Genomic DNA, 26,683 nt, shown 5'->3' on the forward strand with positions numbered 1-26,683 from the left:
TGACACGAGGCTTTAAAAGGGAAAGCTGCAGATTCCTGAGCAGCTCATCACCGCTAATCAGCCTTTGCCTTTCCAAGTTTGCTCAGCAGCTGCCTGATGCTACAAACACATCCCTTCCCTGCACCCCCTGGCAGCCGTTGGGGTGTGGGGCACCCCATGGCCATGGGCAGGTCCCCGGGGGTGGCTGTGGGGCAAAGGAAAGGGGAAACGCTCCCCTGGAGCATTTGGGGGGGTTCCACCAGCTCAGCTGGGCCATGGGGTTTCCCGTGGATGAGGAGCTGGTGCCGGTTGGAGACCCCATTCTGCTCCTGCTGCGGGACCTTTGCTGCCCCCAAAAGTGCCCGACACAGCCCCCTGCCCAGCGCCCGGCAGGTCCCCACACCCCCCCTGCTCCGGCACTGCCAGCCCCTCGCCCACAAAAACAAACTTGACCCCAGCGCACTCGCTCTGCCTCGCCTGGGACGTGGCCAGTGATTCATTTCCACGGCCAAAGCCCTGTGTTGACATTGAAAGGGGCGTTATCGCGGGCGCTGGCACGCCGGGGTGAGGGTGTACCTGCGGGTATAAGAACAACCCCGCGGCGCGGCTGCACCCGCAGAGCCCGGCCGAGGCCAATGCTGCTGCCGGCATGAAGCGCCTCCTCCTCCTCGCCATGCTCTGCCTCTGCCTGGCCAGTGGCTTGAAAAGGTAAGGAGGTCCCCGGGGTGAACCCCAGCTCCCTGGGCTCTCGAGGGGGCTTTGCTCGCAGGGTCCTGCCGGCGCCGAGCGTGGTGGTGATGAACGGGCTGAGCTGAGCTCCCCTGGCACAGACACCCTGCGGCTGCACGGGAGCGGGGGGACCACGCGGGGACCACACAGGGACCACGCAGGGACCACGCAGGGACCACGCAGGGACCACACCGGGACCATGCAGGGACCACACAGGGATCACACAGGGACCACACAGGGATCACACAGGGATCACACAGGGACCACCCTTGATTTTCTGCCTCCTAAACCAGACCAAGTCCCCCATTTTGCTGTGCCTCGGCTAGAAAGCATTACAGTGGGGATGCAGGTCTGGACGTGCATCTTGGTGGCACTGGGACCTTCAGGGAAGACGTGGGGACTGTATGACATCAGCAGCATCCGCGGTGCCGGGTGAGTGACCAGGACTTTTGCCTCCCCAGGGTGACCCTGAAGCGGCACCGCTCCCTGCGGAAGTCCCTGCGGGACCGCGGGCAGCTCTCCCACTTCTGGAAAGCCCACAAGCTCGACACGGTCCAGTACAGCGACGACTGCGCCGCCTTCACAGAGGCCAACGAGCCCCTCATCAACTACCTGGACGTAAGCGTGGTGGCACTGAGGGCTGCGGGGTGCCGCATCCCGGCAGCGTGCCCACACATCCCAAAAGCACATCGCTTTGCCCGAGCAGTCCCCAGTGCCGACGTGCTCCCCACAAAGCCCACGCTCGCCTGCAGGCAGGGCCCCAGCGTGCCGGGGCTCGCTGCCTGCCCGCTCCTGCCACGTCCTTTGTTCCCAGGAATGTGACAATGAGAGGGGACACGGGAGCGTGTTCATGGCCGGTGCTGCCAGCCCTCTCCCTTGCCCGCAGTGCTCTCGGGCACATGGCGCGGAGACAGATTTCCTCCAAAACTAACACGTGGCACATGCATCAGAGGAGACCCCACCACGAAGGACCCAGGGCCAGAGGTGGAGGGTGCTCCCCAGGCTCCTCCCGTACCCCAGCAGCATGAGGGTCCTGTCCCCAATGCCCCTGCCCCTGTCTGCACCCCGCTGATGAGGGTCCCCTCGGGGCCCAGCCTTCCCCCTGAATCCAGCAGGAAGAGGATGGCGCCTGCACCCGTCGTCCTGCCTTTTGTTCTCACCTTGCCTTGTTGTTCCTTAAATATTTGTCTCCTTTATATCACCTGGCACGTTGCGGCCGTGACAGATCAAACACCGCCCCGGTGCCAGCCACCCCCTGCACCAAACCCCACCAGTTCCCCGCAGACGCCCCGGCACAGGCCCCCCTTTGCCAGGATTTCTCGGCGTGCCGATGGCTGACGGCTCCGCTCTTTGCCAGGTGGAGTATTTTGGGCAGATCTCCATCGGGACGCCCCCCCAGAACTTCACCGTGGTGTTCGACACGGGCTCCTCCAACCTCTGGGTGCCGTCCGCCTACTGCGTCAGCAAAGCCTGCGGTGAGTAGGGGCTCCCCGGCGAGCCGTCCCCCTTCAGTGGGACGCTGGGTGACACCCCTGGGGTGGCCCCAGAGAGGCTGTGGGGGCGCCAGCACACACACCCCAGGGGCCTGAGGGGACCTCCCTGACCAGCTGAGCCCCCCGAGGCACAAACAGATAACAGAACCCGGTGGGGGGTGAGCGGGGGGAGCCTCAGAGGGTTTGTTTGCTCAGGCGCAGGCGGCGATCACACCACCAGCACCCAGCACCACCAGCACCCAGCACCACCAGCCCACGGGAGATATCGGACGTGCTCTTTAGGCCATTCTTATGGGAGAGCCTTTAAACAAACAAGCAAAGTGATAGCACATAACGTGGCTTGTCAGCAAGGGGCTGGGTGGCAGGAACAGGGCAGGCACAGAGACCATGGCATGGTCTGGGCTGGCTGCCCGGGGGCTCAGCGTGGGACAAGCACCTCGCTTGTTCGGGCTGTCAGGGATGAGCCGGCCCCGGGGAGCCCAGCCCTGCTGCCCCCGGCCACGGAGCATCTCTGAGCAGCCCCAGGGCTCCTCGGGTCCTTCCAACAGAGCCCAGGTGCCCGCGTCCCACGGCCGTGCAGAGAAACACCATTTGTGCTGACAGCTCCGTCTCTTTCCCCAGCTGAGCACGCCAAGTTCCAGCCGTCGCAGTCCAGCACGTACCAGGCGATAGGGACCCCCTTCTCCATCCAGTACGGGACCGGCAGTCTGACGGGGGTCATTGGATCTGACCAAGTAGTCGTGAGTCAGCTTTGGCTTCTCCTGCTCTGGACAACTTGCCTGGGACTTGCCTGAGGACTCAGCATCACCATTGAGCCTCCTCTTCCCCGCAGGTCGAGGGCCTCACCGTGAGCAACCAGCAGTTTGCAGAGAGCGTCAGCGAGCCGGGCAAAGCCTTCCTGGACGCCGGGTTCGATGGCATCCTGGGGCTGGCTTACCCCTCGCTGGCCGTGGATGGGGTCACCCCCGTCTTTGACAACATGATGGCACAAGATCTGGTGGAGCTGCCCATGTTCTCCGTCTACATGAGCACGTATGGACACGGCTTTGCTCCGGGACAGTGCTTAGACTCAGGCATTGCTCTTAGGGAACAGGAGGGGCTGCTAAAATAAAGATAGGAGAGGGGTTTTTTGGTACCGTGCCGAGCATCACAGATCTCAGGCCTTACAGGAATACAGTGAATGACCCTAAGCATTTGTGGAAAGCGAGTGGGTATAAATCCACCCATTTAAAATATGATGTGCAAAGTGAAAGGGAGAAAATCCCTCACATCTCCTCCTCCTCCTTCCAGGAACCCTGAATCCTCCCTGGGAGGAGAGCTGCTTTTTGGTGGCTTCGACCCCTCCCACTTCACAGGGACCCTGAACTGGGTGCCCGTCACCCGTCAAGGGTACTGGCAGATCCAGCTGGACAAGTGAGTGGTGCTGGGCAGGGAGGGGAGGGCTGGGGCAGAGGGGCAGGACAAGGCCCTCCTGGTCCTTCTCTCTTTCCTCCTCCTCCAGCATCCAGCTGGGTGGGATAGTGGCTTTCTGTGCGAACAGCTGCCAGGCCATCGTCGACACCGGGACGTCGCTCATCACAGGCCCCACCAAGGATATAAAAGAATTGCAAAGCTTTATTGGTGCCACGACTATGGATGGAGAGGTGAGAGCGAGGGTGGGGAGAGGAGGGGGGCAAAACCCCGGCACCCCCACCCTGGAAGGAGGGACATCCCACCGAGCCCGGCTGTTTTGCAGTGCACCGTGGACTGCAGCACCCTCGGCATGATGCCTGACGTGACCTTCACCATCAACGGGCTCCCCTACACGCTCAGCGCCCAGGCCTACACCCTCACGGTACGGCCGCAGCCAGTTCCCAATGGCTCTGGAGACAAAAGTGGCCCAGAGCCACCCCGGGAGCTGAGCCACAGTGACAAGCCCCACTGCTTTGTGCATGGGACACACACTCCCCGTTCCTGCATGTTTCCATGTGCACGAGGCTGTCATGTTCATCCCCAGCTTTGCATTTCTCCCTCCCCAGGAGTCCAGCGACGGCATGCCCTTCTGCACCAGCGGCTTCCAGGGCATGGACATCCCCCCGCCCGCCGGACCCCTCTGGATTTTGGGCGACGTTTTTATCCGTCAGTTTTACTCCGTCTTTGACCGTGGCAATAACAGGGTGGGGTTGGCCCCCGCCGTCCCTTAGGGCTGCGGCACCCTGCGGGGCGGGAGGGGAGCGGAGCCACCAGGCTGCTGCCCCTGGGCAGGGCAGGAGGAGTCACCACTGCATCGGTGTCCCCAGAGGTGACAAAGACACCCGGGGCTGCGGCTGAAGAGCCCAGCAGAAGTTCAGTCCACACCAGGAAACCACTTCATCATGAATATGAAAACGTCTTGAGCCACTCTGTGATCTGCTTTGCAGATTCACTTTTTTTTAAACACGGGTCAATAAAAGCTTTAATAAAACAAAACTTGCCATGCTCATGATTAGCACAGCAGTAACCCTGCAGATCTCAGCTGGATGGCACTGGAGTGTTAAACCCTCCTGCCCCGCACCCTGCCCTCCTCCCCAGCGAGCTCAAAGCCTTGGTGCACCCACGGCGCTGCCACGGCTGTGTGCCTGGTGCTGTTGGTGCAGGAGATGCCCCTGGGCAGCGTTGGGTCTGAAAGGTCAGCTTCCGAGGTCCTCAGCTGGGATTTCCACCCGGGCAGAAGAGGACACTTTGCCCAAGTAGAGCAGAAAGTCCCAGGACGTGGCTGTGGGCATCCCCAGCTCCGCGCCGAGCCTGAGGTGACGGCTGCGGGCAGGGGCTGGCGGAGCAGAGAAATCCCCGGGAGAATGTGTCTCTTCATCAGGCTGAGCTGATGCTGGTTAACAAGAAGGTAACAAAGAGACTGGAGAGACCCCGGGGCTCTTTCTGTGCCACAAAATTCCCGGAACAACCGGTGATTTCCAGGGAATTTTGCTTTGATGCTCCAGGCACTTGCAAAGACAACGTGGTTGGTGGGTGCGCGAAGCTGCGGGCTGGGCTGGCTCGGAGGGCGGCAGAGGCTGGGGGGCTGCGGGGGGCTGCGGTGGGCTGTGGGGGGCTCTGGGGGGCTGTGGGGGGATGCAGGGGGCTGCGGGGGGCTGCGGGGGGCTGCGGGGGGCTGTGGGGGGCTGTGGGGGGCTGCGAGGGGATGCAGGGGGCTGCGATGGGCTGCTGGCCGCAGGCCTCCCCGTGAGTCACGGCAGCACACGGGACTTGCTGACAGCGCGAGGGATGTGGGAGAATGCACGAGCAATGGTGGCTCATGGATGATGCATCTGAGGCAGGCACGGAAGGCAGCGAGAAAGGGAAGCGCAGAGGAGGGTTATTTTTATCCACTGAAGCGTGGCCCTGCAGTGGGCTGGCGTCGGGGCCGAGGTGCCGGGGTCCCTGTGGCGGAGCCGGGCTTTGCGCCTGCTGCATCTTGCCCAGAGCGGAGCAGATTTCAGGGGTGGGTCTGAGAGCGCTGAAAAATTCAGATCTGGTTATAAACTTTGCGGCTCAGCCTTGTCGTTTGCAATAAAAGGAAATATCTGCCTTTCTCAGAAGCATTGATTGTGCCACTCGCCAACGTACGGTTTCTGTAACCGGTTCCTGTATCGACTTCACCTCAGCCGCGCTTTGCCCAGGCACCGGGCAGATAAGGTGCAGGGGCAGTTGGACAAAGGTCTCCTTTTCCTCTTCCAGCTTAACTCGTAGCATGCCAAGGTGCTGCTGGGCACCAGCCCATCACCGCAGCCGTAGGCACTGCGGGAGCACCCAGCTTCCCCAGCGCGACGAGGGACCACCTGGCATCCCCAAACACTGGCCAGCAGCCAGAGGTGGCTCAGCCTGGACTCGACCAGGGCCACTCTGGTGCTGTGTGCTCTTGGGATCCCAGACCATCCCACATCCTCTCGGGGGGTGCCGGGGGGTCCTCTCCAGCCCTCCTCCCCACACACCGGGGATGCTCAGGGGATGTTGCTCCAGCAAATGCTGAGCATCCCAGTAGGGAGGAACGGGGCTCCCTCTGTCCCCGAGAGCAGAGGTGGCCAAACAGCCGCAGGGAACAGCGTACTCACTTGGACACATTTTTCTTGCTTCCCCTTCCCTCACTCTCGCTGCCCTGCGAGCCTTGCCGCAGGGAACAGCCCGTCCTCTCCTTGCCCACACGAGCCTTTCCTCTGAACGTGGCAGCCCTCAGCCTGTGTTTCATCATCTCCTAGCTGCGAGATCTTCCTCATAGTCACAGGGCACAAAAAACACGCTTTTTTCCTCAGAATTGCTGACTCGGTGAAGCAGCGGGGACGGGGTTGCGGCTGTGGTTGCAGGAGCTGCTGAGCAACGTCTTGGCCATCACCTCCTCTACACCACCGCTCCCACTGCCTTCAGCCGGGGCGAAGTTCACACCAGGAGCGGTGAGGAGAGCAGGAGCTTTGGGAAAATCCCTTTTCTCGTGAAATCAAACAAAAGCTGGAGCCGGTGCTGAGCCCAGGCTGGGCTCAGCCCTGATGGGTACGGTCCCTCCTGCCTGAAAGCAGAAGTGGCTGCGGGCATCGCCTGCAGCAACGCAACTGCAAACCCCATCTCCACCAGCATGGAGAGGCATCGATCATCTGACTGCGTGAGCAATGGCCAACCCACCAGGCTTGGAGGGACACGTGGAGAGGAACGAGGGCAGAAGTATTCAGGGGGGAAGCTGGACAACAAAGTCTCCCTGTAAGGGCAAAGGTGAAGCAGCACAAAGAAAACAGGCTGAAAATAGGTATTAGGAGAGATCTGCTCTGGGGAAACACCAGCCTTCTACCCACCGCCGGTGAGAACTGGCTCAGGTGCTTCTCCTGCCTCATCCCAGCTCCTCCCTGCGCTTGCCCCGTGGGGGGAATAAACAGATTTTTCTGGCCAGACAGGTCCCAAAATTATACCTGGGAAAGAGGAGGAGGAGGAGGGTTTGTCCTGCTGAGTGCAGCGATCTTCCCTGAGATCCCATACGGGATGTCTACAGGAAAAAAAATCTGCAAAAATGAGGGCAGCCAGTGGAAAAGCAACAGCCGGTGGCCTCGGAGGGATCCCTCTGAGGCTACCAGCAGATGTTATTCAGGGTGAGAGAGCCAGGAGGGTTCACAAATGGGGAGGACACCCCGCTCCTGGTGCAAAGCCCAAATCCTATCGAATGCTTGGCAAAAGGCTCAGGGCCTGCCCTTACACGCTGGCGAGCAGGGCTCTGCCTCTGCAGCCACGGCTGAGCGGGTTTTCCCGTGCCAAAGAGCCGTGGCCACCAGCCAGATGCTCGGAGAGATGGTCAGAGGCTTCCTCAGTTGCTCCATGGTGGCAGCTGAGATCCCCAAAATCCCACTTGTTGGTTGAACACATCCCCTCCTCCAGGAGATGCCACCGGCTCTGGTTACTGGGGGTCCCATCCTGGCATGGTCCCCTCCTTTTGGGGTGCCCATGGGATGCTGGCCTTGGCCATGGATGGTAAGGACTGGGGGTTGCAGCGATGCGGCACCGAGGGGCTGCAGATGCTCCTGCTTCCCACCCAGCCCCTCTCCTCCTGCCTGCAAAAGGTGATGAAGTCCCACAGAGCCCACAGCCCCCTCAAAGGGACTCCTGCCCACCTGCTCCCCCGTCTCTTGCCCCCAGCCCCACCTCACCTGCCACCGTCCCCCCGCTGTCCCCGGTTCTGGAGCTGCTGATCCCATCCCGCGCTATCGGAGCTGTCTGAGCAAAGTCCAGGGTGGCTCCTGCGGGCTCCGGGGATGCTGCCGATAGCCCCGCTGGGGGTTTGTTCTCAGCCCTAAATAATCCCCTGGCAGGAACACAGATAAGGGGTCCCTGGGAGGTGGGTAAAAGGCACTGGGGGATCCTGAGCAAGGGGAGAGGCCAAAAGTCAATCCCAACCCCCAGGGGACGAAGAGAGCCTTGTTCTCTTTATCAGACCCCGAGCTAGGGAGCACCCAGCATAGCCCCAGAGCCGAGGGAAACGCCGTGACATCCCAGCGCCCGCCCGCAGCTCCTCCGCCAGCGCGGGCAGGATCTCAGCCCCTTTCTGCTGATGTCACGGCGCGGGGCCCCGCAGCCGCCTTCCCCGGGCGGGGAGCAGACGGGAATCAGCGCTGGGGCTGGCCGCCCTTCCCTGGATCCTCCTCTCTCGCCTCTTCCCTCCCCAGGACGCCGGCTGGAACCGAGCCGAGAGCCTCGGCCGCCCGGCACACGGATGCCCTGGCAGGTGAGTGCGCTGACCCTCTGCCCCTCCTGCCCCTGGGGCCGCAGCCGAGGCCACGGCTGAGCAGGGGACCCCCGGAGCAACAACCGGCAGGAAAAAAGGTTGGGAAACTCCATTTTGAGTTTCAAACCGCCTGGGCTCGGAGAAAACTGTCCGGTGCTGGCAAAAGGAGTGGAAAGTTTGTGCATGCTGAGACACGAGGCTCTGCCTGTGCCAAGGATGCTGCCCGCGGGCTGGGGTGGCAGAGGGGGTGCGGGAGAGCCTGGACCCCCCGGCTGAGAGCCGCCCTGGCAGGGGCGATGTGCCAAGGGGGGGCGGCGCAGGGCTGGCCAGCGCAGCGGGGAGGAACGCAGCGATGAGGCTGCTGGAAGCGTTTCCATCTGAGCCTTGGCCGGCACCATGCCTGATGCTGCCACGACGGAGGATGCTCGTCCAGCCTGGGGAGGGGGTTTGCTGGAGGCGCCTGGGGCTCCTGCCTTGGGACAGCCGGGCACAGAGCAGGTGGGGACATCAGGACATGTTGGGGACACAGCCTGTGGGGAGCCCTTCGGAGTGTTCACGGGCTGGGTGGCATCCCTGGGCTGTGCTTGGGGCACCCAGGGAAGTCCAGCCATGGTCTTCTTTAATGAATGTAATTTTCCGCAGGCCCCCGGTGTGTGCCAAGTTCAGGGGGAGGGATTGCACTTGAGAGGGAGAGGCAGGGAAGTTGCTCACAGCAGCTTTTTGTGGTGATGATTCGGTGCGGCGCGGTGCGTGTCTGGACGTGCACCGGCACCTCGGGAGCCGGTCCCGGGCGGTGACGTGGGCCGGGCTCAGCACGGGGGTTTCTGCCCCCACCACCGCCGGGCCGCGAGCACGGCAGGGTGCTGGCACAGCACGGACACGGTTCTGGCACGGTGCAGACATGGTGGTGTCTGGGGCCCTGGGAGAGCCGGGGTGGGAGCGGGGAGAGGCCGTGGGGTGCAGCGGCTGCTCCCACACCTCCTCCAGTGCCGCAGGGCTCACCGGGAGCCAGTCCCATCCCCACAGCTGCGTGACCCTCTCTCATCCCACAGGGCCTGTCCATGGATGCCAACAAGAAGGTGGATCTGAAGATAATTATCATCGGAGCTCTGGGGTAAGGAGCGGCGCTGGCGATGGGAGGGAAGCCCCACGTGGGTGCGCAGCCCCCATCCTTGCTGCGACCGACCCCGTGAGCCCAGCTTTGACGTGCAAATCCTCACCCGCGTCCCTTCCCTCCCGCCAGCGTGGGCAAAACCTCCCTCCTGCACCAGTACGTGCACAAGACGTTTTACGAGGACTATCGCACCACGCTGGGCGCCAGCATCCTGACCAAAGTCCTCGCAGTGGACGACACCCCCCTGAAACTGCAGGTGAGTGGGGCTGGGACCTGGTTGTGCATGGGCACGTGGGTGCCACCATGTCCTGCTGTCCCCAAATGCCCACTGGTGTCACGAGGTGCGGGGCTGGATTTGCAGGGCCTGATTTTCAGCAGCCCTGAGCATCCATGAATTATGCAGAAGTCCCACGTGAGTTTTGGGGGCTCAGCACTCCCTGAAGCTGGTCCCCTGAGCAGTTTTGGGGGCTCAGCACTCCCTGAAGCTTGTCCCCTGAGCTTAACAGAGCACAGGGCTGCAGACCCCCATGCCGCTCACATCATGTGTCTGGACCTGTGCCCTTCTCTGCCCTAGATCTGGGACACAGGGGGACAGGAGCGATTCCGATCCATGGTGTCGACCTTTTACAAAGGCTCGGACGGCTGCATGCTGGCTTTCGACGTGACAGACAGGGAGTCCTTTGAGTCCCTGGACAACTGGAGAGATGACTTTCTGCAGAAGGTCATTCCAAGGGAGCAAGATTTCCCCATGGTCGTGCTGGGGAACAAAATAGACATCTGCGATCGCCAGGTAAGGGTGGAGGAGAGTGCATGGATTGGGGTGCCGTGGTGCCCCAAGGGCTTACGAGTGCTGATCCTTCTGCAGAGCCAGCCACCTCCTGATGCTCACGTGAAAACCAGGGTTCCCAGTTGAGGAGCTGCTGGGCTCCTGGGTGAGGAGCTGCTGGTCTCCCAGTGCTGCCGCCTCCCCCATGCTTCTTGCAGGGCACAAGAAGCATCCCCCCCACTGCCCTACACAGCAGAGAGCGTCCCCACTGAAGGCAGCAGGATTTAAGCATGGCAGACAGCTGCCCGCGCTGCCAGCACCCTGCCTGCACCCAGCAGTGCCCGGCTGGGCGAGGAGGGTCCCCTCCGCCAGCCCCCCAGCTGCTCCGGGCAGCCCTGCGCAGGGCTGTGCCGTGGCTCCATCCCCGCTTCCCGCAGGTACCCAAGGAGATCGCCTCAGCCTGGTGCAAGGAGAAAGACATCCCTTATTTCGAGGTCAGCGCCAAGAACAACATCAACGTCGCCGAGGCTTTCGAGACCCTCGCGAAGCAGGCGCTGACAACGGTGAGCATCGCTCCCGCACCGAGCATGTGCCCGCACCGGGGCTCAGGTGGGAGCTGGACTTGGCCACTCGCCAGGGCTGGTCCCACAGACCCTCCCAGCCCACCCGCTGGTGCACAATATCTCCTGTTCATAGCGCGTAGGGGAGCGCCAGGGAAGAGAAATGCATCAGTGTTCAATTTCTTAAAATAGATTGAAAACAAGCCAGAAAAGAATAAGGAATGCTGCTTCTCCCTGCCCGCGGTGGCAGGAACCGTGCGCCAGCACTGTCCTCTAGTGGCCACCCCACGGGGACCTCCGTGTCCCCACGCCCAGCACGCGGGTGGCCCCGCTCCTGGCTGAGCTGGGTGGTTTTCCCCTGGATTTTGTCTTTAATCACTAATCAGAACTAAACCTGTGCTCCCCTCGGGCCACGTAGGCTGGCTCTGAGCTAACAGCTCTCTCCCTTTCTCTCCTCTTTTTCCCAGTACAAAGGGATTTTTGAGAGTTATTTAACCGACTCCATCAAACTCACTCCCAACGACAAGCCCAAGAAGAGCTGCTGCTGACCCCAGGCACGCTGCCTCGCTCTGGGCTGACCTGCGTGAGTACGGCCCGGGCGTGCTGGACCCCACGATGCCCCAGGCTGGAGCCCTGCCCGGGGGGTCCATGCCCCCCGCCCGCCCCAGCCCAGCCGCAGAGGTTGGCCAGGCCAGGGCAGAGGTGGCCCTGTCCTCCTCGATTCGCTGCCATGTGGCGCCCGAGCGGGTGATCCCCCTGCGGTGACGGTGCCAGGGAGCTGGGCAGTGCTCCTGATGCCTTTCCAGAGACCATGACCTTGGCCCTGCCGGTGACCCTTCCCGGCACATGCACTGGTGGCCCCGCAGTGTTCACGGTGCGTACGGGCTGTCCTGGGAGAGGAGTGGGGCTGGTGGCCATGGCACAGGTCTGAGAGCAGCCAGGTCCCCTCCCACGTTCAGCCACTGTGGATGTAACCACTCCGTGCCTCAGTTTCCCCTGCTCTCACGCACACCCCCTGTCAAACACCTCCTGCCCACTGGTGAGGATCCTCAGTAAAGCACTTTGTCAGGGATTCTTTTTTTAAAAAAGGAAATTAAATATTTCATTTTTATTTTTATATATGTGTCGTAAAACGCTCCTGTGGGCCGGCAGCAGGAGGATGGGGTGGGGGCTCCGGGCTCTTGCGCTGTCCCGTGGGCCATGCTCCAGACGAGGCCAGCAGCTCTGAGCCCCAGCCAGCTTCTCGGGCACGAGGATGCATTTTGGGGCTGGATTTTTTTTCCAGTGCAAATTTTGGATCAGGGGAGAGAGGAGGCACCTGAGGCATTGTGCAAAGTGGGTGTGCGGTGGTGGCATGGGGCCCTGGCCCGGATGGCTGTCAGCAGAGGGAGCCCGCTGGGAGCTGAGCCACCGCTTCCCTTCTTGCATCCATCCCGCTCTGGCACCTTCAAGAAGCTGCACCCAGGCACAGGCTGGGGCTGGCCAGAGAGGTGGCCGTGGCCACCCTGTGCCACCTTCCCTGCAGCCTCGGGAACTGCATCCCTGGGGCTGCAGCACCCAGCCGTAGGACCCAGGGCGCCCCCCAGCCGGGCACCCTCCCCCGTGTCTGTCCGGGCAGGTGTCCACGGGATGTCCTGCCCTCTCACCACCCTTCTCCAGACCCATCCACGCCAACCCCGGTGGTCCTGCAGAGCTTCCCAGGGGCCATGAGGGCTCTGCCCTGGCATCACCGGAACCTTTCCATGAGCAGCAGCCCCACCGTGGCTGATCCTCACCCAGGACCACCGAGCCATGACACAAGGTGGGGACGGCACCCATCTGCGCTGGCAGCAGGGCAAGGGCCAGCGGGTGCGTGTGGGCAGGGCGAAACCTGAGCGAGAGCTCGGTGTGGGGGGCGCGGGGGGCCACGGTGCCATAATTCACCTGCCAGTCTCCAGAGAGGCATGTAGAGATGTTCCCACCCTCCTCCTTACGCAATGCTCAGCCTGTTTATTTGGGCACCAAGCCGGGGAGAGGATTTGTCCCTTAATATTGGGAGGAGAGGGGCATTAACTATTTCCTCCCTGAGCTCTGCATACCCTTTCCCCCTCTGTCCTGGAGGCAGCTGGACAACAGCACCTTCCCAGTGCCACCTGGCACAGTCCCAGTCCCTGGCCAGGCTCCGCAGCCTGCCCAGAGCCCTCCTCATGCCCAGAGCCCCCCTCGTGCCCGGCATCACCCCCGGGATGCAGCCCCCATCCCAGCACAGCCCTCTTGGCCAGGTCTGTTTGGACGGTGGGTGTTAAGCACCACCCGTGTCAACAGGGATATTGTTTCTAATCACACCCTTTCCCCAGCAGCTCTCAGTGCTGGAGGTGGATGCAAACTTGATCCATTTTATTCCAGCAAGCAGCAATTTGGACACCCAGCGCTGAGCAGGTCAAACGAACGCACTCAGTGGAGTGGGTGCTCCCTCGGCCGGGGCTGAGTGGCCGCTGGTGCGTGTCCAGGGCTGCCGCAGGTGCCAAAGCCCATGAGAGGCAGGAGCTGGAGCCAGGTGGGAGCTGCAGGCTTGGCTTGGGGTCTGCCTGGCAAAGCACAGCCAGGAGCGTGTCACAGCACCCAGCTGAGCTGGGGACAGACCTTCGACTGCAGGCGCAGCTCGCTCCAGAGCCCTTGTTCAGGCTCCGAGACACGGCGCTCAATGGAGAACAGCGGGGCCGGAGCACTTGTGTGGCCGTGGAGCGTCATTCCAGACACAGGAATTAAGACTGCATAAGAGATTGTAACCCTGGGAGCTGGCAGGATCTCTAGTGGCATCCCTGCCCTACAGAGACCCTGGCTAACGCACCTCACAGATGTGCAGCGCTGTGCTGGAGCCGCCCGCAGCCATCCAGCTTTGCTTCTCCCTCCATCCCTCCCGGGCAGGAGCACCGGCATGGTCCTGCCAGCGCGGCAGCCCCGGGGTGGTCGGGGTCCTGCAGGAATCCTCCCTCCAGGAGCACCAGGAGCCCGACGGGCCGGCCCTGCGCCAGGCAGGATGCTGGCAGGAGCGGCCAGAGGTGCTGAGCCGGTAACACTATCCCGCGGCCGAAACGCGATAAAGGACGGGGGGAGGTTTGCAACGCGTGGGATTAACAAGGTCAGCTCGAGATTTTTCTCAGGGTGAAAATCAAAGCGAAAAATATTTGCCTTGTGTGACTCAGTGAGTTCCTGCGCGGGCAGCGGCACCAGCTCATCCCGGCAGAGCGCCTGGCCATGGCGACAGCCAAGAAACCAAACCAGCCTGAGCTCTCACCCTCCCGCTGTCCTGCCCCACACTGCCGGATTTAATAAGGCAAAGACACCCTCCAGCCGTGCTGCTGGGCTCTGCACCGCGCTCGGCTTGGCCAGCCCAGCCGGGCTGCACCTCTGCCTGGGCAGGTTTTCGTTCGCTGATGGAAGGTACGCACAGAAATCAGCCCCAGCCTGAGGATGCTGATCACCGCAGGGAAACCAGCCCTGCCCCGCTGGCACGTACAGAAGAGCTGCCCTCGGTATTTGCAGAATTAGCCCCTGACACTCACCCTAAATCCTCGACTCCCAGCTGCAGTTTGCTTAAGTGCTTCTCAGGTTTAACTACTCCTAACAGCTCTTCCACCCTCCGCCACCCCACGTGCTCTAAAAATGCAGCGTGCGCTCCGTGTTATCTCGTGTGACCAGACTGGTTGAGCTCAGACTGGTTCCAGGTGCGGGGCTCTGGTCAGAGCCTGTGGATTTACATCGCAAAGCGCCCCTTCGCCGGGCTGACCACGCAGCTCCTGCCCGCAGACACGTCCCCGCGCCCGGGGACACGCAGCAGCGTCCGCCCGCCCCAGCCTGCGGCACCTGGCGCTGGGTGGGATGAAATTCTCTTACTGAACTTGTGATAATTACAATAAAGGTGCTTGAAAGTAGCTTAAAAAGCTGCAAAGCAGATTTTAAAAAAAGCAAGATTTTTTAAACTTCGTTTTTTTGCTGTACGGCACCTCTTCTGCCATACACGAGCGCTGATGATGTTATTAATTACTTGAGTGACTCTTCTTTGTTTCCTCCATCACTGCCCCATTATTGCACCCCAACCGAGCAGCAGTGAGCCTGTTGTGGGAGACACTAATGGGATTTATGTCACTGTCCCCACCACGACTGCCAGGGACATGCAATTAGGCCCTGGGCGAAGCACAATCAGGCAGAGCGGACACCGTCCCCTCGCCCTCTGCTTCATTGTCCGCCCATTCACAGCAAATATTGATGCTTCTCCTTCAGACCCACCACACGGGAGCTTTTGTTACCACGTCCCAGCTGCAGCCAGCGCCCACGTGTGGGGTCGTGCGAGGCCACAGGGCTCTGCCCGGCCCCAGGGGCTGTGAGCGGTGGGGCCGGGGGACGCGGCAGGTCTGCGAGCCGGCACGTAGAGAGGATTAGGGGCTGCGGCCAGTCCGCAGTCAGCTAAGGTACATGCTGAAGTCAGCAGCGAGCCTGAGCCTCAGGCACCCTTCCCACCGCCTGCGGGCCAGCAGCAAAGTGCAATCTGCTGCCAGCGGCTGCTGGGATGGGCAGGCTCGCAATGGCCAGACCAGTGCGGGGTGGCACTATGGTCCATGGGGCACTGGCTAGGGCAGGGCTCTGCTTGGAGGGTTTTCCACCCCTCGTTGCAGTCGATGTGCATTTTGCAAAGCCCTCCAGAAACGCTGTGCTCCCGACAGATTTCACCCAGGCATTGCATCCCTCTGGCCCGAAATGATTTATTTAGCTGTAAATGCCCGCTGCCCGCCGACTCTTTCAAGGCAGACGCAGCCCGAGCCGGCTCCTGGCCTCGTGCCACCGGCACCCGGCCATCCGCGCAGCACGGCAGCGCCGTGCACCAACCTTTGGAAAAGGCAAAGCTGCGGCGCTTTCATCTCACAGCTGGATCCTGATCTCCCTAACCGGGGGCGACAGGACCTCCATCGCCGCCACCCTCACTTTACACACCCGGGTACTTCTGAAGATAGTGACCTCAGAGCCCTGAACAATGAGACGTTTTATTTCGCGCCTTATCTCCCATCACTGAGGTTTGAGCATTTTGGCCTTAATGAGTTGCCCAAGGCCACATAGCAGCGACGTACCAACGCGATGGCTCCTGCCCTGGGACCACGTTCACGTTCCCTTCTCACCCACCCCCCTGCTCCCACGGCCTCCCCGGCTTTGCACAAACGCTGGCGTAAAGGAGGGAGCAGCTGTGTGCTGCTGAGCTTCTCCCAAACTCCTCCATGCACCTTCCCACATTTTTTGGGGGGAAAAATTCCTCTGTTCTTTTTTTTTCCTAAATTGGAAAACCTCCCTTCACTGGAATTCAATTGTTCGTGCGAAAAAGCCTCACTGCGGCTGACTCCTCATTCACAGAGTGGGCAGAAAGCCTCGAGGGGGGAAGCAATGAGTGGTGGGGGGAGGCAGAGCCCAGAGTCAGCCCCGAGCCCGGATTCCAGGCGAGCGGGATCCTCCACACCGCAGCCCGAGCATTTCTGACCCAAGGCGTGGGCTGGGGCTGCTCCCACCCAGCCCCTGCCAGCAGCTCGCCCCGCTGCCGGGCGCTGCTCGCGTTTCGGGGCCTTGGGCAGACCTTGCTCGTGTGCTCTCCGGGAGAAGGCAGCTATCGTGCACCTATTTTACAAATAAGATAACAGCCCTTGCTCAAGGTCACCGGAGGCAGAGCGGGGAAGAGGGCTGTCAGGAGAGCAGCCATTCAGCCGCAGCACCAACAGCCCACGGCCCACGCCTGCTCCACGATGCTATCCAGGGGCTGCCCCTGTGCCGGGCAGGGTCTTCTCAGGGTGATGCAAGCACCTTGCTGTGCTCCAGAGGGAGTTCGGAGCTGGTGGGGTTGTCTCTAACCAACAGAACGTGCTTTGCTCCCTGAGCCAGGACGTCTTACACTGCAAAGCCTTCGATTTGGGGATGCGCTTGCACGGTGTGCTCGTGCCAGCCCTGCTTTTGTGGTTTCCCTCTGAAGACAAGGGCCAGCACCGCTGTGATAGGGCTTATTCGATAGACACGTGCAGGGGACACGGTCTCATCAGGAGGGTCCCCCTTCCCTTGCCTCTGGAGATGTTCCTGCAGGGCTGTAAAGGCCATGAGCAGATCAGACACGGCAATTCCCTCCGGCACATAACCACAAAGCTGTAGTGCCTCTCCCCAGCTCTAAGTTCACACCATGAAATAAACTGCATGAAACGTCCCCGTGGTGCTGAGCCATAGGGGCAGCTTTGAACCCCCCAACACCTTTCCCCACTCCACCCTTTATTTTGGGGCTGTAAATAACGCTGTTGTTTCCCTCCGGGACATTGTGCTCCTCATCCCTCCCCGGATAAAGCCGTTGACCCCTGTGCTAGCCGGTGAGACCAACCACACGTCCCTGCAGCGAAGGGGGAGCCTGGGAAGTGTTAAAAGTTGGCGGTTCCCTTTCAAGCGAGGCCTGTGTCTGCATCGCCCGGCACCGTGGAGCCGAGGCTCAGCCACGTCTGCCAGCGAGAGCGTGGCGGCAGCACAGGCCTGGGAGCTGCGTTCCTGGGCGAGAAGGAAACGATGATAACGAGCCCTGGGAACCTCACCGCTCCAGGCAGGCTCTGTGCAGTGACACGCGGGCCCCGTGGGTGACACTGCTCGCCACGCTGCGGGTACCCGGTGGGGACCGAGCCCTCTGCTCGCAGCCGGCAGACCAGAGCATCCTACAGCACTGGGCACGTCCAGCGCCCTGCTCCAGGCACGGCCACCGCATTCCTCATTCCCCAAACCTCTGCTTTCCCGACTGGCTGAGGTATGCCACTGATTGCAAAAGCTCCTGAAGGGACAGACAGACAGACACCCTAACTTCAGATGTCCCCTGTGTGGGTGTCACAGCCCGAGCGACACAGCAGCCGTGTGGAGCCACAGCCCTTCAGGACCTCCTGGACCCACCTGGAAGCACCAGTTTCTCTCCACCTGCAGCATCTCCATCTCAGACCCCAGCTCCTACCCACGCCTGGGGCTGCACAAGCCCCTTTTCCTTGACAAAACTGTCTGAAAGAGCAGCAGCTCCGGGCGCGGGTCCCAGGGAGGGAGGGAGCTGCCTGCAGGTCCCACCACCAGCTCCCAGGAACCAGCTCCCTCCGCCCCGGGGGCACGCGCTGCCTTTCCCCACTGACTCTAACCTCGGGGCTCCAAGGAAGCTTTCTTATAATTTCCAGCAGTAAATTAGCACTGAATTATTACCCTCATTAAGTGCAACATATCAGCTAATATTAATCATTTGCAAATAAATCCACACATTCCAGCACTTGGTATGCTGTTATCGGACCAGAAGATAAACAGCTCAGCAGCCCGTGCTCCCAGGGCTCCATGGTTGGCTCGGAAGTCCCCGGGGTGTCTTTCCATCTCCCAGTGCCTCTGGGATTTCTGGGCAGCCCCGGTGCTCCCCAGACACTCATCCGTGCCCTGCACATCGTCCTGGCTGGTCCCTTGGCGGACACATCCCAGCAGAGTGGCTTGGGCCACACACGGCGAGCTTGGCCAAAGCAGAAAGAGGCAGAACGGGAGTTATGGTTATAGTTACTGAAACTGGAATTTGACCAGGACTGCACCTTCCGTTGCAAGAAATGCCAAAGCACCATCGGTGGCTGTACGGGGCTGATTTCTCCATAGGGCAAGACCTTGCAGTTCCCTGATCACACCCACCGGGACTTTGGAATAGCAGCTCCTGCACCGGGGAGCTGCCAGCCCTCCCCGCGAGCTCGCCTGTCCCCACGCAGCGGGAACCGGTGGAGAGTCTGTGTGGGGGGGTTTGAAGGGGACAGAGCAAGCCTGAAGGTGTCGTGTAAGCCATCCCCTGTGGGCAAATTACCTTGCGCAGGACTGAGAACTTCCTCAGGTTTTGCCAACGCTGGGTGGGCAAGAAACCCAACCAGTGGGACTTCAGCCCTGCCAGTGTCCCAGCCCACGCCCCAGGGAACTGCACCACGGGTCCCTTTGGCCAGTCTGGTTTTCATCCCAGTGTAACAGCATTTTACTGTCTGTCTGCCAGGGACACATTCCCTTGGACCTGGCACCCCCACCGCTGGCCTTGCTGGGTCCTACACAACACGCCTGTCCAGGGCCTGGTGCAAAGGGCAGATGGCTCGGAGGACGAGGACCACCAGCAGCCTCCTCGCCTGGAGCTGCTCCCATTTCACTCATCGCAGTGTGGCAGTTTGGGATTTCACTTTTCATACCAGCTGGATTGAAATGAAGCTGACGTTGCTCCCAAAGCTCAGAGCTGGGCTGGTCCCCGAGGGGACACCTGTCCCCTCTGCCACACGCCTGGCTCGGGGCACACATGTGCCAGCCATGCTGGAGCTCTGGGTGCACAGACTGGCTGCACAAGCCTCTCTGCTTGGCAGCTTCTCTTTTTCAAAGGCAGATGGTTGTCATTAAGGTGGAAGCTTAAATTCAGGGCTCTGTGGTCCTGTTCCAAGCTCAGATATTGATCTCAAACAAGTCATTTACCCGCCGTGCCCCCAGCCACTTCCCCAGCTCCACAGCTCTGGGATGTCAGTTTAGGAAAGCAAGGGGAAGAAAAATCTTTCATTGGTGGAGTTCTGCTGGGGAAAGTGCCAGTTCAAGGATGGCAAAAGAAGTCCCGTTTAGCATTAGTTGATTGTCCGGGCAGTTTAGCAATGCCAGCATGGCCTCTGCAGCAGAGATGGTGCTTCCCCTCTTTCCGCAGTGCCTGGCGAGCAGGACCCTGGGGTGGGACCTTTGGGTGCTGGTGCTCCGGGCTCCCCGGGCTTGCCCTGCGGCAGGACCACTGCACACACTCCTGGGCTGGTCCTCCTGCCATGTCACGCGTTTCCGTTTCAAAGGGCTCCACGCATATCAGGCTGCCCTTTAAGAAAAACACTTGATAGGGGTTATTAATGATATTTACAGGATAACTGCTTGGCAATTATTACCTATGTTTGTCAGATGGCAATGAATCAGCCCCCTCTCCTCTGGCACCCTCCGGCAGGGTGTTCCTTTGGCATGCTCCGGACACAACGATTGATTCCCATAAGATGAGGTCTCTTGGCAGTAAACACTGATGCCTTGTGCGTACACAAGGTACCAGAGATTTTCGCTCTGACAGCCTCTGGGTGCAAGCAAAGGCCACATCGTTGCCTTCTCCCTTCCTCCCACCCCAGTCACGTCTCCCTCCTTCTCCCCCCTCCCTCGCTGCCCTGCCTCCTCTCTCTCCTCTCCTTTTCCCATCGTTTTCCCCTCACACTGGCCAACAGACACTCAGAGGTGGCCGCACATCCCACCCACCCTGCATCTGCTCTTTGGGCTCACACCCGGTGAAGGGGAGGCAGCAAAGCTGTTCCCTATAAACAGCTTGTGCTGACCTGTGCTTGGGGACAACAGGAACATGAAAGCTCAAATCCTTCCACAGCAAATAACCCCCCACAGCTGCCTTCTAGTGGCCTGTTCCTTCGGTGATGTCCCCTGCTGATGTCCCTGTCCATCTCATCACCTGCGACACCCTGACCAGTACCTGGCTCCTGCACTCTCAAATCTCTCTGGGAGGAGAGGAGACCACGAGCCCAGGCACAGCTCAGCACAGTGGTGCCAGCGTGGGTTGGGGACATGGTGGCAGGAGGGGACGAGCCCTCTCCCCTAGTCTGAGCTGGCTGCTCCCTGCCATCACACAGGTCACACCAGTGCCTTTTTCAGCTCAAAACACTGCATTTCCCAAAACATCGGCATATTCCCAGGCCAGGAGGTTGACTGATACCTTTGGGAGGTGGCCCCCAAGCCTGCAGCTCCCGCACAGCCCATGCCAGCGCCTCCCTGCTCCATCCCCGTCCACTGACAGGGGCACCTGAAGAACTTGTCAAACTCTCCTCCGGACGAGCACGTGGTGCAGGGGTGGCTCCTGCCTGGGGTCCGTGCCTGCCAGGCTGATGGCAGATGGCCCAGCCTGATCCTCACCAGCTCATCCCCACGCCGCTGAGGGCTTCGTCCCCTTCCCCACGCAGGGGAATGGAGCCCGCGCCCTCTCTCCTGGGCAGGTAGCGGGGCCTTCGCCTCTCTTTCTCACTCCTCTCATCCCTTTGAACCTGGAAATAAGAAAGGAACTGCTTTCCCCTGCCAACCCCATCCCAAAGCCCGAGCGGTGGGGTCCGGCGCTGGCACAAAGCACCATTGTCCCTTCCGGAGGCGCAGAGTCGGCCGGAGCACAAAGGCCGGGGACAGGCTACCCACCGCGCCGGGAAGCTCGCCCAGGCCAACAAAAGCATCTCCTCCCGCCCCGAGTCCACAGCGGGTGAGGGAGGGGGCCCGGGGTGACAGTGAATATGAGCTATTGTCACCGAGAGCCCAGAGCACAGAGGGACCTGCAAAGGTGATCAAACAGCCCAGGCCTGGGCGGGAAGGGGTGGGGTGAGGGGGGACATCCAAAAAAGCCCTTGTCCCTCTTCAGATCTCTCCTTATCTCCCCTGGCTATCTCCTGGGCTTAGCCTGGGTGTACTTGCTTGCAATTACGTCCTACAAGCCAATCAGGCGCCAAGCACAGCCCTCGGTCCCCTTGACTGAGGTGATTTATAAATGACTCACTGGCTTATTTGAGCACAGACCTCTGCACACCTCCTCGGGAGCACCTCTCTGCCCGGGCTTTCTTGCCACATCTGCAGCTCCCCTCGCAGAATCGGCCCTTTCTCCGCCCAGCCAGGCGCAGGTAACCCGGCTCCAACAATCGTGCTCTTTGTCTGGGTGGGCGTGGGGGATTTACACTCCGGTTGCACAGCCACTGGGTGTGAGTTTCAGTATTTGGAGAACTGGTACTTCTTTTTTTCCCCCCCCTTCTCCTTTTCCCCCTCCTTTTGCAAAGGGGATTTACAGCAGCAGATTTACTCAGGAATTAGCAACACCAACGATCCAAGAGCTTGATTTATGAAGAGAGGCTGGAAGAGCCAAATATGAGAATTAATTATTGCTAGAATAAATCCTGCCATCTTATCCTGGCTGGCTCCTGCTGAGATCTGTGGGGGGATTTGCCTGGTATAGGTGAGGCAATACTGATGAGAGATCCTCTGTTTCTGGATCCTTGTTATGACCAGAACTTTCTGTGCATGGAACTATATAAAGTGGTCCCTGCCCCGAGGACGTTGCAGCCCAAATTAGACTTTGCACGTACAGGCATAGTGATAGAGGCCGTGGAGCCCAGTGCCCGTAGGCAGTGGTTGAGGAGCCCTGGTTGTGCACAGGCATCTAACCAAGGGGTCTTTGCTGCACAGGGGATCCCGGTGCATGGACACGTGGCTGTGGGCACACAATCAGACTAGGAGGGAATTTTAAAGCTGGGAATGAGATGTGGTCCCAGACTGAGACCTGTCAGACTGGGTGCAGGGTCTCCAGCTCCTCCCAGTGCCATTTCGTGGGATGTTTAGGTGCAGTTTGGGCAGGCTCCCTCATTTATAGACAAGAGACAATATCCCCATCAGCCTGCTCCACTGCGGAAACTGCAGTTCGTGCAGCTAGGATGCTTTCTGCTCTGCCCTGATAAAATTTGTCCACACCTTATTTGTAAGCAAGCTGAAAGCTTAAGCAGGGGACCTGTCCTTCTCTCCCTTGACGATAAGTCCTTGGAGTGACATTTGTTGCTGGCCACACAGTATTTCTGCCCCAGGTCAGAGATTTCCAGTCGAGAAATGCTGTCCCATCCTCTGCCTCTGGGGGAGGATGGACTGGGTGACCCCAGAGGTGTTTTTCCCTCTCCAAGAACAAATGCACAGGGGTGGGGAGCATGTGCACGAGGAAGCTCTCAGCAGGCATCCTGGCTAAGTGTTCGCAGGCAGGGCAAGAATGCTGCAGTCTGCAAACTTTTTAATTCCTTGGGATTTGCGTTGCCCACCTGCTCTTCAAAGGCGGAGGGCAAGGCCTGTGTCAGAGGCATGTGGAGAGCAGAGACTCAAGGCAGAGAGGGACGCTGAAGTTTCACTTCTTCTTTTAAGTGCACTCTCCAACCTTCCCTTCGCCCCATCCCAACGGCTCTGTATACCGAGGGAGCGGCGAGGGGACGGGGAGGATGGACACGCCACTTCCCAGGGGACAGACTCAGCTGCCATTAAGGTCAGGCCCTGCTCTCCGCCTGCCAAGGAGCTGGCAGCCTGGTCCCAGCACCGCTGTGCCACACTCAGCGAGGTGACGCCTCCGGGGAGTGCAGGGCAGGGAAGCTGGTGGCTTTGGGAGGACTATGATGGGGCCATATGTGCCCCCCGGGCCGCAGCACCCCAGGCCATGCGCCTGCTGCCTCACCCCAGCCCAGCCCTCTGGATGCAACCACAAAAGTACTGGAGAGTTAGGGTGGGGTTGCGAAAAAGGGGGTTAATCAAACAAATCACAGAAAGAGTGGGCAAAATCTGGGCTCGTTTACCCCGGTGCCAGCACAGAGCAGATCCCCCGTGCCCTCGGCATTTGCTGCATTTACAATAGCATTAAAAAGCACAGAAGCCGGGCTGCTGAATATAAGCATTTTACTTAATAAACACCCTTTGAGCCAGACACTTTGGCTTCACCTTCAGTAGCTGGCAGATGTCTACAGATCTTATTATTCTGGTTACCTAGTGCAGAGCTAGTTTGGTTAGAAACTCGTGTGAAGTGGTACATCAAACATTGGCACCGGCCCAGCGACGGCAGAGCAAGAGTGCAGAGCTCCTGCCCGGTGCCTGTGCTGGGCTGGGTGGCTTAAAAGAGGAAAAGGGCCATCTGCCTTATGGAAATCACCTATTTAGCACTCCAAATATTTAATCTAAACGAAATGAAAACATTGATTTAATGCCTGGCTGCTCTGTGGCAAGAGCGCAGGAGTGAGGAAGGGGCCGGCTGCTCCCGAGGGGCCGTTAGAGCCAAGGCTGCGGCACGGCGCAGCGAGGTGGGACGGTGGGAGCTGGAGGGGAGCAGCGATGTCTCCTCCCTGCCCCTGCACCCAGGCAGACCTGGCTCCCTCGGGCCTCAGCACCAGCAGGCAGGGCCAGGTAGCACCTCCCGGCACCTCTCTCCCTCCTTCGCCCTCTCCCTCCCTCCCTGGCTTTTATTCCACCAGCCATCACGACTGTTCCTGCGTGATGCTTGTGGAAAATTGATGGAAACAGCTAAGGTTTTACTGAGCTTTATGGACTCTGGCATTTTGCCTTTTCTGAGGCTAAAAGTCATTTTTGGGATGGGATATTTTTCATAACTGATCTATATGCTCTCCTAGCATCAGCCTCTTCTCTTTCCAAAGGGCAGAGGTTAAGCAAAAGTTAAAGCCCTGCAGCCGGCTGCTCAGCCCCTGAAACACAACCTCTGCCTCTTCCCCTTCCCCAGTTCACTAGGAAAGATGTTTTTACCAATATACTTGTGCCAGAAACGTGGGACTATAGGTCTGGCTTTACCACTGCAAGGTGCTTTCTTCGTGAATCAGTTCATTTGTAGACGAACTCTGTGGCAACTCAGAGTTAAAGGTAAAATAAAACTAAATCGGATCAAAGCGCTTTTAACTGTGAGCACAAAGGTGTCCCCGAAGGTGAAGACACTATCCTGAGTGAACGCACCGGGGGTCCCTTGGTGGGGAGCTCCTGGTGTGGCCTCTCAGCCGGACTCGGTCCTGGCCCGTCCCTGGTGCCAGGGGGTCGGAGAGAGTGAACAACCAGGGAGCGCGGGGGCGGATCCGCTGCGCTGATCAGTGCCCGATAGCGGAGGTGAATTATACAACATCCTTTTGAAATACCTGAACTGACTGACAGCAGAAACCTCCTCTTCCTCCTGCCTGTGTGCTTTGCGAGCCCAGCTCCACACCAGAGGCGTGAAAGGGAGAGGGAGGCGGGTGTGCGGTGGGAGGGTGAAGCAGAGTTCAGTCTGGGGGAGCACCCAGCACCACAGAGCCCGGCACCGCAGCACCCGGCACTGCAAGGCACGGCAGAGCCCGGCACCCAGCACCACAGCCCCTGGCACTGCAGCGTCTGGCACTGCAGAGCCCAGCACTGCAGCCGCCCTGTCCTTCCCCACGCCACGCCTCAGCGAGGAAGCACAGCACGGTTTCAGGGGAGGAGGTTGCAGGTGAGGAGGTGACAGCTTCCTCACCTGACCTTGCGAGACTTGGGCCCTTTCACCGCGTTGCCCCAGGGCTCCCATGGCACCTGTGGCCGGAGCTATGAGCAGGAGGCTGGGAGTCGCAGCGGACACGATGCTGAAGGCATCGATTCAGGGGAACAGGAGTCAAGACCTTGTCCTGGTGTTGCAACCAAACCCTTGCACCTGTGCTTGCCTTCTCCAGGCAGACCTTGTCTCCTGGGGTAGGGGAGAGTCGCTTTTTATAACTCTTTCTTGGGCAACAGAGCTGGGAGAGAGATGTTTTTAATGAAGATTCACCCAGGGTTTGGAAGGGACCAGACCTCTGAACTCCATCAGCTGAGAAGCAATCAGCAAGGAGATCTGCGTGTGCGTTGCCTTGTGCAAGGAGAAGAGGGGATGGAGAGGGGGAGACAAAGGAGGAAACAATATTTCCAGAGCACTGAATTTTCCTCCCTAAAATGTAGCAGAGGCATTTCCTGAATGTCCAGCTCTTGCACTGGGATCAGTTTGGGCCCTTGTATCACCCATAAGGCAGCGATCAAATTGCTTTCCCACTAAATTTTGACTCACACTCCTTGTCCTGGAGTCCCTTTTCTGTGCCTACATCAGCACAGGAGAGTGGCTTTATGCCAAAGGCTCCTGTCAACACTAGCCAGAAACCTCAATGTGACTTTCCTCTTCCCAAACACAGCTATCACCAGCACAGGGACAGAAGATAAGAGCTTAGTACGTGTATTTGCAAGATGAACACTGGGAAAAAGGTCCGTGCCTGGCATGCACAGGCTGGTTTGAGACTGGCCGCGCAGGGACCAGCCAGGTATGAACTGATGGGACTCAGCTGATGACCTGCTGGGACAGTAGCTTTCACCCACATCATATTCTTGAAGTGAAGCAGTCCTGCCTTCATTTGTTGCTTGCTCCAAGAATCACATCACAGTTACGTATGCAGTGTGTCACAGTTTCTCCAAGACTCCAGGCTCAGTAGACTTATCAGTGAGGCCAAACGTCACGTTTCTCAGCATCATCCACTCTAGCCAACACATCGGAGGGATGGGCTTCCTGAAAAGCTCCGCACTTAGACCTCTTCCCTCAGACCTCGTCCTTTATTTCCATGCCCATACGGTAACAGAGCTCTTGAAAAACCTGGTCCCTGCAACGCAGCAGCTTACTGGCACTCTGCTTTTCTCTCCACACGCATTGCATCGCCCCGCGTCCTGCCCCAGCTGCAGGATTTAAACCAGCCCTGCAGCCTGCTTTGGTCTTATCCCATCAACACCAGGACAGCTGGTTTTGCCTTTTGTTCAAGGAGCAGTCACACAGCTCGTTCTCTTTAATTCCGAAATCTCAAAGGTTTAACCTGCTGTTTGATCTAGGGCAAGGCCAGCGATAAGCCAAGTCAAGAACTTGACTCTGTCTGAGATGCTGACATCATTAGCCTGTTTGTTTAAGATGGAATTTAATCATGGGGATATTTTTACCTCTATACGCGCCTTGTTTATTATTTTTCCTGATTACAGCACTTTCGCTCAGCAGGAGAAATTCATTAAAGAGCTGTGATATAATTGGCTGATTCAGGCACGCTGCTCGGCAAGTGATGGAGCCGAGAAATAAAGCTAAGAGAGACTTCTCGTGCCAGAAACTTGGGCGGGTTTATCACCCCTTAAAAGCCTGTTGCTGAGTCTGGAGAACTGGAAATCCAGAGCAGAGTGGTGGGGTTGGGTATGCTGGGAACTTGCTGAGCAATGGGA

General features: G+C 59.5%; 2 protein-coding genes across 3 annotated transcripts; both read left to right on the forward strand.

Moving 5' to 3' along the window:
* Window positions 1-628: 628 nt before the first annotated feature.
* On the forward strand, window positions 629-4,384 carry CTSE (cathepsin E). The gene is made up of 9 exons (XM_068419199.1): window positions 629-687; window positions 1,170-1,326; window positions 2,066-2,183; window positions 2,823-2,941; window positions 3,034-3,233; window positions 3,492-3,614; window positions 3,703-3,844; window positions 3,937-4,035; window positions 4,220-4,384. Exons 1-9 carry the CDS (start codon window positions 629-631, stop codon window positions 4,382-4,384), a joined length of 1,182 nt encoding a protein of 393 aa, XP_068275300.1.
* A 5,077-nt stretch (window positions 4,385-9,461) lies between these two features.
* RAB7B (RAB7B, member RAS oncogene family) lies at window positions 9,462-11,403 on the forward strand. Of its 2 annotated transcripts, XM_068419201.1 has the most exons (5): window positions 9,462-9,529; window positions 9,659-9,785; window positions 10,104-10,319; window positions 10,733-10,858; window positions 11,323-11,403. In XM_068419201.1, the coding sequence occupies exons 1-5, from the start codon at window positions 9,477-9,479 to the stop codon at window positions 11,401-11,403; spliced, it is 603 nt and encodes a 200-aa protein (XP_068275302.1). In that variant the 5' UTR covers window positions 9,462-9,476. The 2 variants fall into 2 exon arrangements, with proteins under 2 accessions (XP_068275302.1, XP_068275301.1); XM_068419200.1 differs by lacking the exon at window positions 10,733-10,858 and having other exon boundaries at window positions 9,477-9,529.
* The last annotated feature ends 15,280 nt before the right edge of the window (window positions 11,404-26,683 follow it).

Source organism: Nyctibius grandis, chromosome 27, assembly GCF_013368605.1.
Source record: "Nyctibius grandis isolate bNycGra1 chromosome 27, bNycGra1.pri, whole genome shotgun sequence".
Classification (NCBI taxonomy): domain Eukaryota; kingdom Metazoa; phylum Chordata; class Aves; order Nyctibiiformes; family Nyctibiidae; genus Nyctibius; species Nyctibius grandis.

Bases quoted from the DNA above. Each gene is read 5' to 3' on its own strand.
- CTSE (XM_068419199.1), top strand. From the start codon at position 629: ATGAAGCGCCTCCTCCTCCTCGCCATGCTCTGCCTCTGCCTGGCCAGT. The intron at 2,942-3,033 runs GTGAGTCAGCTT...TCTTCCCCGCAG, and splicing joins TTGGATCTGACCAAGTAGTC to GTCGAGGGCCTCACCGTGAG. The intron at 4,036-4,219 runs GTACGGCCGCAG...CTCCCTCCCCAG, and splicing joins CCCAGGCCTACACCCTCACG to GAGTCCAGCGACGGCATGCC.
- RAB7B (XM_068419201.1), top strand. From the start codon at position 9,477: ATGGATGCCAACAAGAAGGTGGATCTGAAGATAATTATCATCGGAGCT. The intron at 9,530-9,658 runs GTAAGGAGCGGC...CCCTCCCGCCAG, and splicing joins ATTATCATCGGAGCTCTGGG to CGTGGGCAAAACCTCCCTCC. The intron at 10,859-11,322 runs GTGAGCATCGCT...TCTTTTTCCCAG, and splicing joins CGAAGCAGGCGCTGACAACG to TACAAAGGGATTTTTGAGAG.